This window comes from Nylanderia fulva, unplaced genomic scaffold (genome assembly GCF_048542155.1).
Source record: "Nylanderia fulva isolate GAGA-0341 unplaced genomic scaffold, ASM4854215v1 Scaffold3, whole genome shotgun sequence".
Taxonomy (NCBI): domain Eukaryota; kingdom Metazoa; phylum Arthropoda; class Insecta; order Hymenoptera; family Formicidae; genus Nylanderia; species Nylanderia fulva.
In genome coordinates, this window is record NW_028190368.1 from 6,175,301 (window position 1) to 6,193,396 (window position 18,096).

The following is an 18,096-nucleotide window of genomic DNA, read 5'->3' on the forward strand; positions in this document are numbered from 1 at the left end:
ATTAAAATACATTATTTTTATTCTGCATATAACAATTAAAACTATACGCAGAAATTTCCCATTCGATATCTAATCAGTATATATTATATACTTACAAATATTAAATTCTGAGCACAATTTCGAAGCCCTAACGTAAGCATTAGAGATGAAGCTCAGATGGGTTACGTTCTAAAATTTTACTCCTTGGAGTGGAGCAACATTCGATTGGCCAATCAGGACAAAAGGGACAAAACTTGCTTCGTCCGGATTGGTCAATTAAATACTACTCCAATTTTGGAACGTATAACTACATACAAATTATTTACAGCCTTTTTTCTATCATACTAGATTTTCTGTGCCGAACGGATTATCTTCCATAAGCATAAGCATTGTGCTAGAAATGTTCTTATCATAACCGTCATAACCTCTAAATATTTTTACATTTTATAAGTATACAATACGATTCAATACAGTAAAAAAAAATGTTTAAGCGTGCAGCGACTAGTAGTGCGATTTTGGCAAAAAATTTCGGATTTATTAAGGTAAAACGTCTGTCATAGCTGACAATAATTGTCATAGAAACGCGAAACTTTAAATTCTCGAAAATTTACAAAAAGTATATTTTGCAGGATCATGCGTTTGTAAATATAAGAAACAAAAAATTTGGTTCGGCAACTCAACATTCACGATATAGACCGTTAACTCCGATAAATACTATTATAATGTTTGTTCCTCAACAACAGGTATGTAATTGTTTAATACACAATATGTTTACGTAACATGTATCAATTATGATGAAATATTTTGTATAATTTTCCATTATAAGAATTAAGTTATTTTTAATAAAATTTAGTTAATTTATAACTATATTTGAAATTAATAACATTTAAAACTATTTGAACTACACTCCAATTAACTTAAACATTTTGTTAATATTGCTTTGATAATATCAATTATATTAATTTTTCGTGTTTGACGTATAAATATGTAAATAAAGATCAATTTAGAAACAATATATTATTTAGTTAGGAATTTTGATGTAGAAAATTCTATCAGTTAAATAATTGCCAAAAAATCAAGTTGATTGGAGTTTAATTGAAGTGTAGCCTTTAATTTAAAACAGAACATTTTATTTAGGCATGGATTGTAGAAAGAATGGGAAAATTCCATAAAATTTTAGATCCAGGTTTAAATATTTTACTTCCTGTTGTTGATAAAGTCAAATATGTACAAATTTTAAAGGAATTAGCGATAGATGTGCCACAACAAAGTGCAGTTACATCAGGTGAGAATAATGATCAATTATTAAATATAAACTCTATACATAACAACAACTGTATTAATTATGACTTTTGCAAAATCATTTTTCCTATTTTTTCTTTTTTTAGATAATGTGACTTTGAGTATTGATGCTGTATTGTATTTAAGAATAACTGATCCTTATCTAGCCTCTTATGGTGTTGAGGATGCTGAATTTGCTATAATTCAAGTAGCCCAAACCACCATGAGATCTGAATTAGGAAAAATATCTTTAGATAAAGTATTTAGGGAAAGAGAAGGATTAAATGTTTCTATCGTTGAAAGTATTAACAAGGCCAGTAGTGCATGGGGAATAACATGCTTAAGATATGAAATTCGTAAGTTGAAACAAAATTCTTATAATATGACAATAAAAATGTTTCATATAATATTAGAACAATTTGTATCTACAAAATATTTTTAAATTTATAAATTTGTATTTATATGTTAGGTGATATAAGATTACCACCACGAGTGCAGGAAGCAATGCAAATGCAAGTAGAAGCCGAACGGAAGAAGCGTGCTGCTATATTAGAATCGGAAGGTATCAGAGAAGCTGAAGTAAACGTAGCAGAGGGCAAAAAACTTGCACAAATTTTAGCTTCAGGTAGTGTATTACATATACATTCAATGATTCTTAATAATGTGAATTCAAGAAAGTTTTATACAAATATATTGTCTTTTTTATAATAATTTGTAATTTAAAAAGAAAATTTTATATTTTCAAGGAATATTTAATTTTTAAAAACATTGCAAAGAGAAACTTGATTATTATTATAGAAGCAGCAAGGCAAGAGCAAATAAATAAAGCTACTGGAGAAGCTGCAGCAGTAGTAGCAGTAGCAGAGGCACGAGCAAAGGGATTACAAGTAGTTGCAAATGCTCTTGGGGCATCAGATGCAAAAAATGCGGCAGCGCTTAGCGTAGCAGAACAATATGTTAACGCATTCAACAAATTAGCAAAAGTTAATAACACATTGATATTACCAAGCAACGTAGGAGATGTTTCGACATTTGTAGCACAGGTTTGTCATTTAATAAATTATTTATTATTTTGTAATTGTTATCTATTACAGATTCAATAATTAAATTTTGTGTAATATTGTAGGCAATGGCAATTTATAAACAAGTAATGCCCAAATACAATGAGCAAAAAGTAATAGATAATCATCAATCAAATGCTGCAATGCAAAAGGAAGAATCAGATGAATCATATGAATATTTTAGTGATAAAGAAGAAGCTGAAAAACATAAAAAGATGGACAAACAAAATCTGCAATAGAAATATATTTACATATTTCTTGTTTTTCATAATATTTAAGTTTCACGATGTAAATATCATATTGACATACATTATTAACGTGAATATTTCATTGGTCAATATTTTTTTATGTATTATAAATTAATAAAAATTATATGCAAAGTAAATATTAAAATTTATTTTTAGTAAAAATTGCTCAAAACCATATATATCCTTGACAAATATCAATCAATTTATATATATATATGATTGACATTAAATGTATATTATAAATTGGAAATTTTTATACAAAATACATCATATATGATCTGTAGTATATAAAAAGAACAATATATATATATAAATATCCTTATATTTACTTGCGTTTCTTAGAATGTATTACTGCATTTTGTATAGATACACCATATGTTTCTTGAGAAATACGATTCATGTAATAGAGTGCAATCATAGAGAATATTAAACATGTTGTGGTAGATACACGATGAATCAGCGCAGAAGCAATTAGACTTAAAGTCAATGAGAGAACCACTGCAACAAAATAACGAGAGATACATTAGTATTATATATATCTTAAAAAAAAACTTTACATATAAATTTAAATTTATTTCATGTATATTGAACAAATAATGCAAGTGCGTATCTACCTTCCGGAAGTAATTTCTGTTGGAAGGATTTTCCAAATAAAGTGCTTTCAAGATTTCCTATAGCAGTTAATGTGCACATGAACAATAATGATCCAACCCATCCTCCCAATACAGTCCCCAACTGTGATGAACCAAGCCAAACTTTGTACATTTGCATTCCAGAGAATAATAGTACTGTCAATATCGAAGATAATATAAATGATACTCCACTGCTAACAGCTGTAACATAATAGTAGTAGTATTAATAATAATAAAAGTATCTAAATATATTAGAAAAAAAATTGCTGAACATGGTAAAAATGTCATGATGTATAATGTTATACATTTTCTCTTGTGAAATTTTTTTATACAATAGTCACAAATAATTTGGCAGATTGTGCCAGTACATACCCATGTTTGCTAAATAATTAGAAAATAATCAAAAACACTTTTTTCCTTTTCTATTCTTACAGTAGAAATTACACAAATTATGTATAATTTCTTATTTGCGATTAATTATAGTTTATGTAAATTTTGATAGTCTTTATCTCTTACAAAAAGAATCTATGAAAATATTCTAAATTCTAAAGAATCTTGAGAAAGTTATGGAATACTGAATATTAATAAGAACTGATTTTTGTGCCGATGTTGCTGATGACTGCTGATCTGCTGATTGCTGCTCCAATGGAAACTTCTAAAACGCCCTCTGCATGGGAATATTATTGGACGAACCTAGCCGAACCTGATATTTCGCGCATGCGAAAATTGTTTATAATTTTATTAGAAAAGTTTGAAAATTAGGAGAGAATTTCGTTCGTTATGTACGTTGTGAGCATTCGAGCTCTTGTACGAGACGCTTAGAAGCTGTCAGAAACAAAAGTAAAATTTCCCAATTACTAGGCAGTTGCGAATTCATAAATTGGTGTCACCGGCAATCAATTTGAGGGAGACAATTTTTCAGAAATATTAACGAGAATATAAATTAATACAAAATGGAAAGAAAAGGTACGTAAAGTTATAAGTATGCGAAGTCATTGCAGAGACTTTATAGATTAAATATTACTTCTCACATTATCTCCAATATAACTGATATAAATCAGCTCCTTTATGATAATTCAATCTTTTACCTATTTGTTGGGAATAAAAAGAAGTTAATATAAATATTAGTATGTAAAATATATAACGGATTTATTATTTCTTAGAATATATTCAGTCGACAAAAATAGTTCCATATTTTAAAGTTACAATCAGGACAGACTTTTCAAGGTTATAACAATAAACAAAAGCTAATATAGAAGTTATCTTACATTAGTTATGTAATTTACTCGTACACTATCGTTATGAATCTAGGGATAAAATCAAAGAAATATTTATTTGAAAAGAAAGACATGCATTTATCTTCACAACAGTGGCAATATGAAGCACAGTTCTTATCGTCATTGCAAAGATTACATAAATTACCACAACAGCAATATACAAATTTAGCTCGACAAGATTGGTCACATACAATGTCGCAGAATTAACTGCATCAAATGCAACTTGATGGTTGCAGTAAATTTAATGATTCAAATTTACTACAACACCAAATATCAATGCCAGAACAATACAATTCATATTCTAAATATCCTTCATATTCTCCAATTTCAGATCAAGATCAGGATGAAAAAGCAGTTGAATTCCAGTTTCAAAAGGTAAGACGCAAACAAAGATCCAGGAGGCAACAACATGTACTCCCAATACAACAGCAACAAACACCATGGAATCAACCACAATACTCACACAGTTCACTTGAACAACAACCAGTAACACGAGACTTTTCACAACAACATGTACCCCCAAGACAACAACAACAGACAGAATGGAATCAAGGACAATTTTCAGAATATTCACAAAATTTACTTGAACAACCAGTATCAGGAGATACTGGATCTCAACTGCAAAGGATTTTTCCTCAACAACAACAAAGAACGAGGGACCGACAACAAGGAAATAGGAATCAACAACAAAGGCAGTACTCACAACAGCAAGAAATACAGTATCAATCAGGACAACCTCAGCAAGTACAACAATACTCGCAACAAAGAACACGCACTTCACAATATCAGGAACAACAAGTTCCAGGACCCTCCAGACAACAACAGACAGAATGGAATCAAGGACAATTTTCAGAATACTCACAAAATTTACTTGAACAACAACAACAAAAAATGAGGGACCAACGACAAGGAAATAGGAATCAACAACAAAGACAGTACTCACAACATCAGGCAATGTCACATAACTTATCACAACAACAGCAAGAAATACGGTATCAATCAGGACAACCTCAGCGAGTACAACAATACTCACAACAAAGAATACGCACTTCACAATATCAGGAACAACAAGTTCCAGGACCCTCCAGACAACAACAGACAGAATGGAATCAAGGACAATTTTCAGAATACTCACAAAATTTACTTGAACAACAACAACAAAAAATGAGGGACCAACGACAAGGAAATAGGAATCAACAACAAAGACAGTACTCACAACATCAGGCAATGTCACATAACTTATCACAACAACAGCAAGAAATACGGTATCAATCAGGACAACCTCAGCGAGTACAAAAATACTCACAACAAAGAATACGCACTTCACAATATCAGGAACAAGTTTCAGGTAAAATATCTTTCTGATATGCATAGTTAACAAAAAGAAAAGCAACATTAAAATTTTATATGTGTATTTCATATATTGTACTTTTAGATTTTTTACACACATAGACGCGCGCATGCGACACATATATACATTTTTTAATTCTATTTTATAGCAAAGACAGATGGGACAATACCTATTTTGACAAATATGTTTGAAATTATAATTGGTGAAAACTTTGCAACCAGCATTGTTCATTATGATGTAATAATTGAGCCTAAATCCTCTAAAGCTATACATACAAAAGTTTTTGAAGAATGTAGAGATAAACACTTTGAAAAGAATTATCCAGCATTTGATGGAATAAAAAATGCATATAGTGCAACGGAGCTTCCTAATGTTCATGTAAGTAATATATAGTATGTGTACATATTTTATTTTAATAGTAATACAGTTCATTATATTTATAATAAATTGATTTTACTTGATCAATATTTAATCAATATTTAATAGAATAAATACAAACTGTAAAATAAATGTTTCATTATTTCTCTTAACAATAGTAATTTTTTTAATTATTCTACAGGAAACTGAGATTGAGATCCAAGATAAAGTATGTGATAATCAATGTGGCGATGAAAGATGCAAGACAGAATGTACTACATCTACAAGAAATAAAACCTTTAGAATTACTTTACAGAAAGTAGGAGAAATCGATTTTAGCTGGTTAAAAAACTTATCAGTTAAAGTTGATGACATTCAAAGTAGTATACAAGCTCTAGATATCATCATACGTTATAGACCTAAGTCAAAATTTATTAATGTAAGTAATTAATGGTAATTTTAGAGTAATTAATCTACTAATTTTTATACGAATAAGTGACTGAATCATGAAAAATTAATTGTATATGTTTGAAGACTAATGTGTGCATATTGTTTGAATTCAAAATTGAAATGTATTGTTCAAAAGTTTACACTTTATACTGTATAATAATAAAATTTCATAAAGAAAAAATATATTTTATACAGTCTATCTATTTACTTATCTATTTACGAAATATTTATTTTAAATATTTCATAGGTAGGTACATAGGTAAATAGTTACATAGATATGTGTGTGTGTGTGTGTGTGCATGCAAGTGTGGTGGGTAAACACGTTATAAATAAATATGATATAAAATATATTATAGCAACAGATTATAAAATATGCTATGTGCATTATTATAGGTTGGAAAATTATTGTTCCGGGATCTAGATAATGGAACATTACTAGATAGAAAAAAGCCACATTATTTAACATTATCATGGGGTCTTTTTTTATCCGCTATACTTGGATATAGAATGTATTTAAATGTAGATGGTAAAGTATTATTAATTGGACAAATATTAAAGCTTTTACAAGAATTTTAACTACAAATTATAGACTATATCCATATTAAATATCGTTGTTAATTTATGTGCCATATTTATTATGTTTTTCTTTTTATTTAGTTGTTCCTACAGGATTTGTTAAAGCTGAGAAGGTTAATTGTTTAATAAATCAATTAGAAGAATACGAAATGTCTAATAAAAAAAAACTAGAAGAAAAACTTAATTTTTTGAAGAATTTAAGAGTGATTTACAAAGTACTCCCGAATAAGAATTCCCAGGAGCTTAAAAAACCACTAATATATCGCATACAAGGAATAGATCTCCCTGCTAATAAGCAGAAATTCAAGTATAATGGAATAGAAATCACAGTAAAAGATTTTTTTAAGGAATATAAGAATTATATATTGAAATTCCCTCATCTACCTTGTCTTGTCGCGAAGAAAACAAAAGGAGATAATAAAGAGAAACCGGCAGAGGTATATATGCCTGCAGAAGTACGTAAGCCACTTTTATAGTTGCCACAAATAATTTAGTAAGATTATTTAAAATATTACTAAAATCTTTGCAGTTATGTACTATTGTGAAGGGTCAATCTGTTAAAAAGTTGAATAGCGACCAAACTACTAATATGATTAAAGCCATGATGAATCCAAAAACCCGCAAAGAGAGGATAGAAAAAGCGGTAAAAGAAATTTCATATTATTATATCAAATGTTCTTACATCATACATTTATTATGTGAATTTGTAGTTTGAAATGATCAACGTGAATGTTAGTCCTACCATGAAAGAGTTTCATTTGTCTGTCAACACACAAATGAAACAAGTAAATGCTAGGATCTTACCTGCTCCGAAATTATTATACAACCAATCAGTAGAGGTAAACAATGGAATATGGACAATGGCGAAATATATGTTTAATCAAGCCGCGACAATTTTAGAAAAGAATACGTGGACTATTCTCAATTTGCAATTTGAACCTATAAATAACCAAATTTTTGATAACATGGAATGTTTTATGAAAAACTTACAGACATATGGTAAAGTATATGAAAAATATATCTAAAATGTTTCAATTGTGTATTATGTGACGTTCCTAAAAAACTACAATTTCAAAAAAATATAAATTTAAAGATTCACGAATCGCTATTTTTAGTTGTGCATATTGCATTATGTAGATTATATTTATATTGTCAAATGGTTTTTTTTAGCAAGTAAGTATGGTATGCAGATAAAAGATGCTAACACTCGAGAATTCAAAAGTTTGAAAAAAAAAAGGGAAATCCAAAAGTACTTTCAGGATAATAAGAACATGAAATTAATAATAGTGGTTATTCCAGATTATTTACCAGATTTTACAGACATATACAGTAAGTATATAGGTTTTTTATTTTTAAAATTTCTAAATATATAAATCAATTTGAAATTATTTGTCTCAGGCGAGATAAAACAGATGACCGAGTTGGACATAGGTGTCTTGACACAGTGTCTAAAAAAACAGACTTTTGAGAAAGTGGTTAACTCAAACCCATCAATAATAACAAATATTCTTCTAAAAATAAACGCAAAATTAAATGGTATTAATCATATACTTGAGGAATCGTGAGTAATATTTGTGTCTTACTATTTTATATGAAGAAATACTTTTTAATAATAAAAAAATGTTTTTTCTTAGATCAAAATATTTGAAGAAAAATTGTATGATTGTTGGTGCCGATGTAACTCATCCAGCTCCTGATGTTAATACACCCTCCATAGCAGCAGTAAGCATATAATTATTAAACCAAATTTTTATGTGAATATATACATTGATGGAAATATTATCAATTTAGGTTACTGCAAGTAGTGATACTTTTGGGTTCCAGTATAATGTTATGTATAAACTTCAAAATTCTAAAGAAGAAATAATCTCAGGTCTTGAAGACATAATAACGTCACAATTGTCAATTTATAAGAAAAAGACAAATTGTTTCCCAAATAGCATCATCTATTATCGGTGTGTAATTTTGTTTATGTTATATATATATATATATAATCGTGTTAAGCTTAAAATATAACGTTTTCTATTATATATTTATATTTTAATGTATAGAGATGGAATTTCTGATGGACAATTCTCACAATTTAAGGATATCGAAATAACAGCTATTAAAAACGCATGTAATAAATTTAATCAATCGATCCCAAAGATTCAAATTACCTGCTTAATTGTCCAGAAGAGACATCACGTGCGTTTTTTTCCCATAGACGAACACAAGGACAAAAATGGTAATGTGAAAGTGGGCACAATTGTCGATACTGAAATTGTTCCACATAATGAAGATAATATTGATTTTTATCTCGTCTCACACATGAGCATTCAGGTAAAATGATTGGTTGTAAAAATGCATTTATTTATATAATTTTACATGTATTTCAATTAGAAAGACATTAAATAAACTGATCACAAAATTTTCTCATAATGATTAATGACAGTTACAATGTAAACAACTGTAATAATCTACTTTAAGAATTAGAAAACATATTAAACATATATCAGAATTATTAGTTTTATACAGTGAAAATGTTTATATTCACAATCATTAAATAACATTTAAACTAAAACTGCTTATGCTACATCACAAATACAGGGTACTGTAAGGCCTACCAAATATAGATGCATAATTAATGAATCTAAATATAGCCCAGATGAGATTGAAAAATTGACATATTATCTTTGTCATATGTATGCGCGTTGTACCAGAGCGGTAAGCTATCCAACGCCAACTTACTATGCTCATTTGGCAGCGTACCGTGCAAAAGCCTTACTAGATGGGTAAGCAATTGATTACAGTATAGATTGATCATCAATTATATCACTAATTTATGTTTTTCTCTAGTTGCAGCACCACAGTTTACTCTGACAATCTCAGTGCAGCACAGAGAAAATTAGATAGCATTTTAATTAATAATCAGTATCCGATGTATTTTGTGTAAAGATAATGTAGACATTTTCATGGCTTTCCAAAGATTTTTAAGGATTACTTTCTAGTCACAGCTTGATATCTCTAGCTAGTCCTACTTCTCTCTTCTTTTCAACTATAATTTTGCACTTCATCTATGTACTTCAATTGTAAGAATCTGATGTAACAAAAGGAAAAAGAGGAAGTTTGACATGCAATATTTTTTATATATATCATTTATTTTTCATAAAAAAAATATGAAAGAAAAGCTATAAATATTTTTTATATTACTTTTTCTTTCTTTTTACATGTAATTTAACAATTTTAGAATAACTATATATAGTATTTTTATATATAGTAATGTGACGATATTTAGTTTACATATTTGTGTGCTCTAATTGTAATTTTGTATTATGATAAAATATGAAAAATTTTAATACATGCAATTGTGTGTATAAATAAATAGATTTGATAATACACATTCGTATTTCTTGCATCATATTTATATGTAAACGAATCTTCAAGTAAAGAGGTTTCTTAATTTTGATTCTAAAATCCTTAATCAATTATTTAAATATTTATGTAAGAAATATCAAGTTTTATATGTAGCAAGTAGAGCAATAGTATGATCATTCTTGAGAACATGCTAGAGAGTATTATTGCTCGGTATATTTACTATATTTGTACTTTTATATAAGAACATAAAAAGGGGATTTATTTTTAAAATTGTGTTGAAAAGAAAATAAATCACAAAGTAGTTATATATATAAAATAAAAAAATATGTAAAAGTTTTACATGTACGCAAGAGGATATCTTTACTGATTGTGAGACAAGAATTTAATTGCGTATACTGTACATATATATGCTTGTATCATTGTATTGATGATAAAAACAAGACTTGTATATATCCAGCATATTTTTTCTATTTTAAAATTAAAAGCAACTATTATCAGAAAACAGAAATAAAAGAGAAAGAAAGATGCGGAATATATAAAAGAAATCCTAAAATACAATTTATAATCCATATCGTTCCATATAGTTTTCATCATGATATACGAAAGATATATATAATATATAATAATAAATAATTACATATAAATATATATATATATTGTTATATATCTTACATCATAGTTTTTTCACCATTTCATTATATAAGACGCGTAATTATTAATTATGTATAATAAAATGTACATTTGTTTGTGATTATTTAATGTGTGTAAATGTCACTGACATAGAGACGCTTGCGTGTCGACTCACCATCGGTTAGGTTAAGTTACGTTAGGTTAGTCTTATGTCAGTCCGGTCTCATGATCTGTCCGTATGAATAATGAATTGATAATAACATTTTAAATTATATTTACACACTTGTTTGGTCGCAGTACCGATAATTTTTCAGAATTTACGAATAAGGATGATTTATATAAATAATGAAACAGAATATAAAAACTTTTGCAGCTTGGAATTTATCCTGGTCTAACCTATAACGATGATTTTATTTGCTTAATACATATTAGATTTTATCTGCAAGAATATTCCTGATTTAGTGTTTATACGTGTATATTAAGTTCTGCAATTTATTCCGAAAGTTGCAAGCCTCAAATAAAACGCACCTCGTAAAAAACGATGCAACGTACAACGCGCGGGAAAATTTCGCGTGCTAAAGGATCGGCGCCAAAGGGCGTTCGGACGACGAATTGTAATTCGTCGACAAACACCTGGGTGTTTTTTATGAATGGTAAATTACAAGATTATATGAACGATTTATTGCTGATCGGTTATTCGTATTTTTACGATTTTTTATTAGTAATAATTTTTAATTAATATTCTCATAAGTTGCATTTGTCAGATAGTTTCTTAGTTCTGTACATTTATACAAATATATTTATATTTTAGAAGATAGCCTGGACAGTTCAAATGTGGCGCAGTCAGAGATTGTGAAACTTAGACATCCAGCTTCTAATAAACCAGCTATATTTGTATTCAGTCCTGATAATCTCACAGTGCAGGAAGTTTTAATCTTTGACGAAAATAAAAGATCTTGGTTCATTGACGATAGTGTCAAATCTGATGGCAAGTTGCACTTGTCAACACCAGTTGACCCATTATTTTTAGTTTTGCCATATCTAAGGAAGGTAATTGTAGAATTTTAATTATTAAAATTATAAATTAATGTCTTTATGTTGGTATTATTATAATCGAAAATTTAAATGTTGAAAAAATGAATATAGTCACAGCTGGCGCAGCCTTTAGAACAATGCCTCTGGGATGAGGATTTTCCAGAAACATCTCGCCTTGCACAATGTGAAAATTTGAATTTATTGTTAATTGCTGATTGTAAGGGAGATAAATCATTACAAGCTTTCAAATTTAACGAGGAAAAGTCATTAAAATGGCTGCAGAAGAAGGTAGAAAAGGTAGCAAATTTATTAAAGCAGAAAGGTATTCATGTCTCCCAAGGTGCTATTAGTGCTACTTATGTCAAGAGTACTAAATATGAAATTGATACAGAAGCAGGTAAGAAAAACAAGATAATTATAAATTACAATTACAATAAAAAATAGAATAAACTGAATAAGATTAAACATTTGAGAATTTCTCAAGTAATATCTTCTTAAATAGATTTTTTGTAGTTATTATTTATAAGGAAAGTTAATTTATTAACAAAACATTTCTTTTTTATAGAATACTTGAAATATGCATATGGAATTGTATCTGAATATCTTCCTGAAGATTTTTCAAAGAAATTGGCACAACATTTAAATATATCTGATGAAACGGAGAATAAAAAACGCAAATTAACTAGTCCTATAAATGCAACTGATGAGAAAAAACTTAAAAGAGATTCTTCTGAAGAAAACCCACCATCGAAAACAAAAACGAAGAACATATTAATTAAATCTGAAAAGGTTAATTATTTTACAGTTATAATAATTTTAATAATGCATGTCAATTTGCAAATCGAATTTCGATATTTTTTTCTATTTTTTACAGTATATTTGCTTTTATTTACAATATATGGCGTTACAAAATTTATAGAGAATTTTTTTCATGTTTCTAAACAAGATCAACAATTTAAATATTTGTAAATTTTCTCTCATAGGTACAAAAAAACATTATTCCTGGCAAAAAGGAATTAGCTAGACAGAGAGCAGCTGCAGGATCCAAAAGCATTACTAGCTTTTTTCAGAAAAAATAGATCTCACAATATAAAATATACATAATACACTGCAACAATTTTGAAAATTATACTGCATTTCTAAAGGCATTTATAAGATGTCATATATATATATTTTTATAAATTTTACTGTTTTGTATATAAAAATGTGTTTTAACATAACATTCAAGTTGAAAATTGCACTGTTATATCATTAACAAAACTATGTATTAGAAAGAATAATTTTTTCTGAATTAATTCAACAAATTTTTAGATATTGTTAAAATTTAAATGCAACACAATAAATGCAATTTGATAAATAAATAAATATTTATGCAATACAATAAATGCAAATTGATAAATAAATGTTTATTTATTTTAATCTTTAATTTATATAGCATATGAAATTTTCTGCATAATGCAGTTTACGAGCTGAATTGTACTGAATTTTTAAAACGCTCGAATATATTCGCCTTAATTAATATTTCTTCGTAAGATACATATATTCTTCAATGCACCTCTTCGCAAAATATATTTCTCCATTCAGAACCAATTATTGATAAAAAAAATACATTGTGCGAAGAAATATATTAGGAACATGATTAGGAGATTATTTGAAGTTTTAAAAGACGCACCGAAACCGGAAAGTGAACCTATTATGCAATTCCGGTTCTAACATGGATCTAGTTAGCGCCACTGTACCAGTTAGTAAACTCGTCTGACGGCTGACGTTTGCGGCGGCGTGGCCCCTCTTCAGCCTCCTCTTTGACAGTCCTGAGAAATGTCAAGCATTTGAATCAGATGATTAGATATGCCAGACATGGAAGCTGACGATCGAGGGCAGAGCGATGATTATTATTTGGAGCTTTCTCCTGATCCTATCAGGTTTGAATCAGTTAGCTGCCTCACAAATGTGTTTTTCGATGATTCGAAACAGCAAGTTAGTTGAATTTTCCAGTTGATAAACAATTTATTTTTACCTGTGATATAATGACAAAAATGAATCTATTTACAGGTATTTGCTGTTCGCTCAGGTGGTGTTACAGGAGTGCTCGTTAAGGGCCCAGACCAGAACTTAAGCTTTCGGATGGAGGACAGAGGCCCAGTAATTTCCATCAAGTTCTCTCCTAATATGAATGTACTGGCGATTCAACGCACCAATTCATCAGTGGAATTTGTTAATTATTCCTCTGTATCCGGCTTGGATCATGTCGAGTACTCTCAGCCATGCAAAGGGAAGAATGCAACAATATTGGGTTTTGTTTGGACACATGGCACTGAGATACTTGTAGTTACTGATCACGGTGTAGAATTGTTTCATGTAAGAACTTTTTTCCTCGATTAATTCGAGACTATACATTAATAAATACAAAGTCAAATGCTATTGTTTCAGGTTAATCCAGAGAAACGTACCATTAGAGCATTAAAGTGCTTAAGTTTGGGGGTAAATTGGTTTGTATTCTGCCCCAAGAGTTATCTGGTGTTACTATCATCTGGTACAGTTGGTAATCAAATACAAGCATTGCACGTTACACCTGGGAATCTTCATAAATTAACTAAATTTGAAAGTTAGTGAGCATATACAACAAATATATTTAAATATCAAGCCAGACAAAAATTATTTTTTTGCACATGTGATTTATTTCAGTTGAACATAGTATAACAAAACCAGGAAAACTGGCTGTTTCTGAAAGAGATGTAGCATTGGCTGTGTTATATGGAACACCTTGTATAATTTTGTTGAGGCATCAACCAGGAGCTAATCGCTCAATGGGCACAGCATTTGTATATATTTATACTGTACATAAGTAAGATTTGCTTATTATTTTTTAATACTTTAAATATAACAGCCAATATCTATATATTATATTATTATTGTTCTTTTGCAGGATGATGACCATTAAAAAGAGTCATATGTTAAAACTGGATGTTAGTGGCAGATTTGCTATAAATGTTATTGATAATCTTATCATTGTTCATCATCAAGCATCAAAGGTATTATCATTATATTATCATTATATTATCATTAAATATAAATAAGTTTATTTAGGGAATTGAACTATGTATTTTTATATAGACATCAATGATATTTGATATTATGTTGTCTGGAGTAAGTGATGGTACAGTGATGCATCATACTAGTATAGCTATGGCAAAACCAATCAAACCATTCAATCTTAAAGTACCAGGTACAACCTTATCTGATCAGATGTATCAACCATGTCAGTTATGTATCCTTTTACTTAAAAATAAATTTTATAGCTTTAGTAATGTTTAAATATTTATAACAAAATTATCTTATTAAGACCTAAAGCTATTGAGTCTTAACATTACATAGATTCCCCTAATTGGGTTGTTTTTCAACCAAATATAATAATTGATGTAAAGTTGGGCTGTTTATGGTAGGTTTGTGTTTAATTGAAATAGATCTTATTTTAAATTATTTGTATATTAATCTATGAATTTCTTTATTTGTTAATATATAGGTACATTGAGTTGAGATTGGAGACTTTGGTAAAATTAATTACAGATAAAGTACTCCTTGTAGAATTTTTAATGCAGCGGTCAAATGCTAAACAGATATTAATACAAGTCTTGCAAAGCTTTATGATGCAGTTACCTATAAGCTTAATGGAGATGCCAACCATATTTGATAAACTTAATTTTGTATACAGAAATTATCTAGAAAGTGAAATACAAAACCAGGTAATGCTAATTAAATTCTTTTTTTTACATATTGATGATATATATAGAACATAATATATTATTTATCTTTTTTATTTATGAATTGTAGATGGGAACACCTTTACAAAATAATGTAAAAAATATAACATCAGTGGCTGAAAATTTTAAGTATAAATTATTACTCGATCAAAGCGACATGTACAGTCACATATTATCCAAATTTCCTGACGACAAACTGGAACCAAAGATGATAATATGGGTTTTGCTTGAATATATTAGGTACATAAAGATTAATTAAGTAGTAGTATACAACATAATAGTTCTGATAATTTTTAGAATAAATTTAATTTATTTTATTTTTTACAACTATATCGAATTTCATATAGATCACTAGCTGAACATGGAATACCTGTGCAACATTATTTACATGAATTGATCATCACAACACTGGTACATCAAAAGGCTTATTATCAGCTTCATCAATTGTTACAATACCACGTGGTCGCTGATTCAAAGCCTTTAGCCTGCTTGCTACTTTCTCTGGAAAACTTGTATCCAGCAGCGCATCAGTTAGCATTAGACATGCTGAAACGATTGGGCAACGCGCATGAAGAGATAATTGAAGTGCTCTTATCTAAGGGACATATTTTGGCTGCCTTGCGGTAGTTTGAAACTGTGTCTTGAATTTGCGATTACATCTTAGTACTGTGTACTTACATGTCTCTATGTCTTTCAGATATGTTCGATCAGTTGGAATGGTAGATCAAGTATCTGCAAGAAAATTCTTAGAGGCTGCAAAAGCTACTGACGACGCGACACTTTTTCATTCGGTCTTCAAGTTCTTTGAACAGCGCAATTTGAGGTTGCACAACACCACGGCCTTTACAAGGGGAGAACATTGTCAGCCTTATGTTCAGTATTTCAAATATCTATTTCATGGAACGGATAATGAGTGCAATTCGGACACGAATTCGAATGTCACCACTATTTCTTCGTAGGATTGCAATATCAGTCTTCGTATAATACACACAAAAGTAATAAGTAGTATAATTTATCTCTTTATTTTTATTTAACAAAGTGAATGAAGAAGCTGCATGTTGTAGCTGCTTCATTATTTGTAAATTTCTGTGTATTGTACAATTATATATATATATGTATACACATACATACATACACACATACGTACATACATACATATGGATTATTTATTATTTAAGAGAAAAGAATGAAGAAAAAAGAAAGAGAAAATCAATGTTTATAAGCGATATGTGTAATATTTATCTGTCAAAATTTCATTTTATTTTCACTCTTTTACTCCTGTAAAATTTACGTTGCACGATTCTCTTTATTACGGGAATTTTATTCAAAATTTACAAAGTATATAGTTTTTTAAAATAATTTTTAATATAATAAGATTTTTTTTGATGTAAATAAAATTTATTCAAAATTAATTTCATGCTTACAAAGTAATTAACTTTGTAATAAAATTTGTCTTTTTTTTTGTTTTATATTTTGGGACAATACTTCATACAGACACACAATACAGATTTCCTTTAGTTAATAAAAAATGATAATGTCTTACAACATTATACAGTAAAGAAATTGGTCACTAATCAATGTTAAAGTACAATATTCAGTAGAGTTGTAACAACAGGAGGATGTTAAATTGTGTATATATCAAATGAGAAATACAGTAAAATTTATGTATATTAAATATGATTTATTGCGATAAGAGTTCAAAGATTATACGGTAATAGACGCTGCAGTTTTATAATAATAGATCTATAAAGTGATAATGGAATGGATAAGTGAAAGTGGAAGATAACTACTTTGATTAAATATAATATTATGCAATAATGTTGAACGCACAGCTTTATTAATTAATTAAATTTGCACGATTACGAAAATATTCAAGCCCTCAAAGTAGTGCATAAAGAATTGCGAATTTAATGCTTTTATATATATATATATATAAAAAACTGTGAGATACCAGATTGGTCACAGAGACATTGCTTTATCAATGTTTTATTTTACAATATATCTACTAACTAATTGAGATAAATTAAATAACTCCAAAATTGTTTATAATTATTATATTTAATTCAGAAAATATATTGCAATCCAAAACAGAGTCATTTGT

At 28.7% G+C, this 18,096-nt stretch overlaps 5 protein-coding genes across 5 annotated transcripts; 4 read left to right on the forward strand and 1 right to left on the reverse strand.

Annotated features, from left to right (window-relative positions):
- The first annotated feature begins 324 nt into the window (after window positions 1-324).
- Stoml2 (stomatin like 2) lies at window positions 325-2,706 on the forward strand. Its single transcript, XM_085484502.1, has 7 exons — window positions 325-521; window positions 609-722; window positions 1,117-1,264; window positions 1,368-1,616; window positions 1,730-1,885; window positions 2,059-2,303; window positions 2,387-2,706. The coding sequence occupies exons 1-7, from the start codon at window positions 462-464 to the stop codon at window positions 2,558-2,560; spliced, it is 1,146 nt and encodes a 381-aa protein (XP_085340628.1). The 5' UTR covers window positions 325-461; the 3' UTR covers window positions 2,561-2,706.
- A 44-nt stretch (window positions 2,707-2,750) lies between these two features.
- LOC114933448 (protein KRTCAP2 homolog) lies at window positions 2,751-3,860 on the reverse strand. The gene is made up of 3 exons (XM_029306042.2): window positions 3,574-3,860; window positions 3,184-3,402; window positions 2,751-3,067 (listed from the first exon to the last, which is right to left on the reverse strand). Exons 1-3 carry the CDS (start codon window positions 3,575-3,577, stop codon window positions 2,895-2,897), a joined length of 396 nt encoding a protein of 131 aa, XP_029161875.1. The 5' UTR covers window positions 3,578-3,860; the 3' UTR covers window positions 2,751-2,894.
- Window positions 3,861-3,884: 24 nt separating this feature from the next.
- On the forward strand, window positions 3,885-10,590 carry LOC114933446 (protein argonaute-2-like). Its single transcript, XM_029306039.2, has 15 exons — window positions 3,885-4,167; window positions 4,810-5,826; window positions 5,978-6,207; window positions 6,389-6,625; window positions 7,030-7,162; window positions 7,294-7,667; window positions 7,742-7,855; window positions 7,923-8,211; window positions 8,383-8,541; window positions 8,611-8,773; window positions 8,847-8,934; window positions 9,004-9,167; window positions 9,264-9,534; window positions 9,802-9,986; window positions 10,051-10,590. Exons 1-15 carry the CDS (start codon window positions 4,155-4,157, stop codon window positions 10,145-10,147), a joined length of 3,534 nt encoding a protein of 1,177 aa, XP_029161872.2. The 5' UTR covers window positions 3,885-4,154; the 3' UTR covers window positions 10,148-10,590.
- A 780-nt stretch (window positions 10,591-11,370) lies between these two features.
- LOC114933447 (ribonuclease H2 subunit B) lies at window positions 11,371-13,454 on the forward strand. Its single transcript, XM_029306040.2, has 5 exons — window positions 11,371-11,852; window positions 12,011-12,249; window positions 12,346-12,631; window positions 12,800-13,023; window positions 13,218-13,454. The coding sequence occupies exons 1-5, from the start codon at window positions 11,741-11,743 to the stop codon at window positions 13,311-13,313; spliced, it is 957 nt and encodes a 318-aa protein (XP_029161873.2). The 5' UTR covers window positions 11,371-11,740; the 3' UTR covers window positions 13,314-13,454.
- Window positions 13,455-13,769: 315 nt separating this feature from the next.
- On the forward strand, window positions 13,770-17,820 carry Bulli (regulator of MON1-CCZ1 complex protein bulli). Its single transcript, XM_029306052.2, has 11 exons — window positions 13,770-14,211; window positions 14,287-14,592; window positions 14,665-14,839; window positions 14,920-15,079; window positions 15,161-15,266; window positions 15,349-15,502; window positions 15,610-15,673; window positions 15,758-15,977; window positions 16,066-16,235; window positions 16,343-16,618; window positions 16,693-17,820. Exons 1-11 carry the CDS (start codon window positions 14,083-14,085, stop codon window positions 16,952-16,954), a joined length of 2,022 nt encoding a protein of 673 aa, XP_029161885.2. The 5' UTR covers window positions 13,770-14,082; the 3' UTR covers window positions 16,955-17,820.
- Window positions 17,821-18,096: the final 276 nt, after the last annotated feature.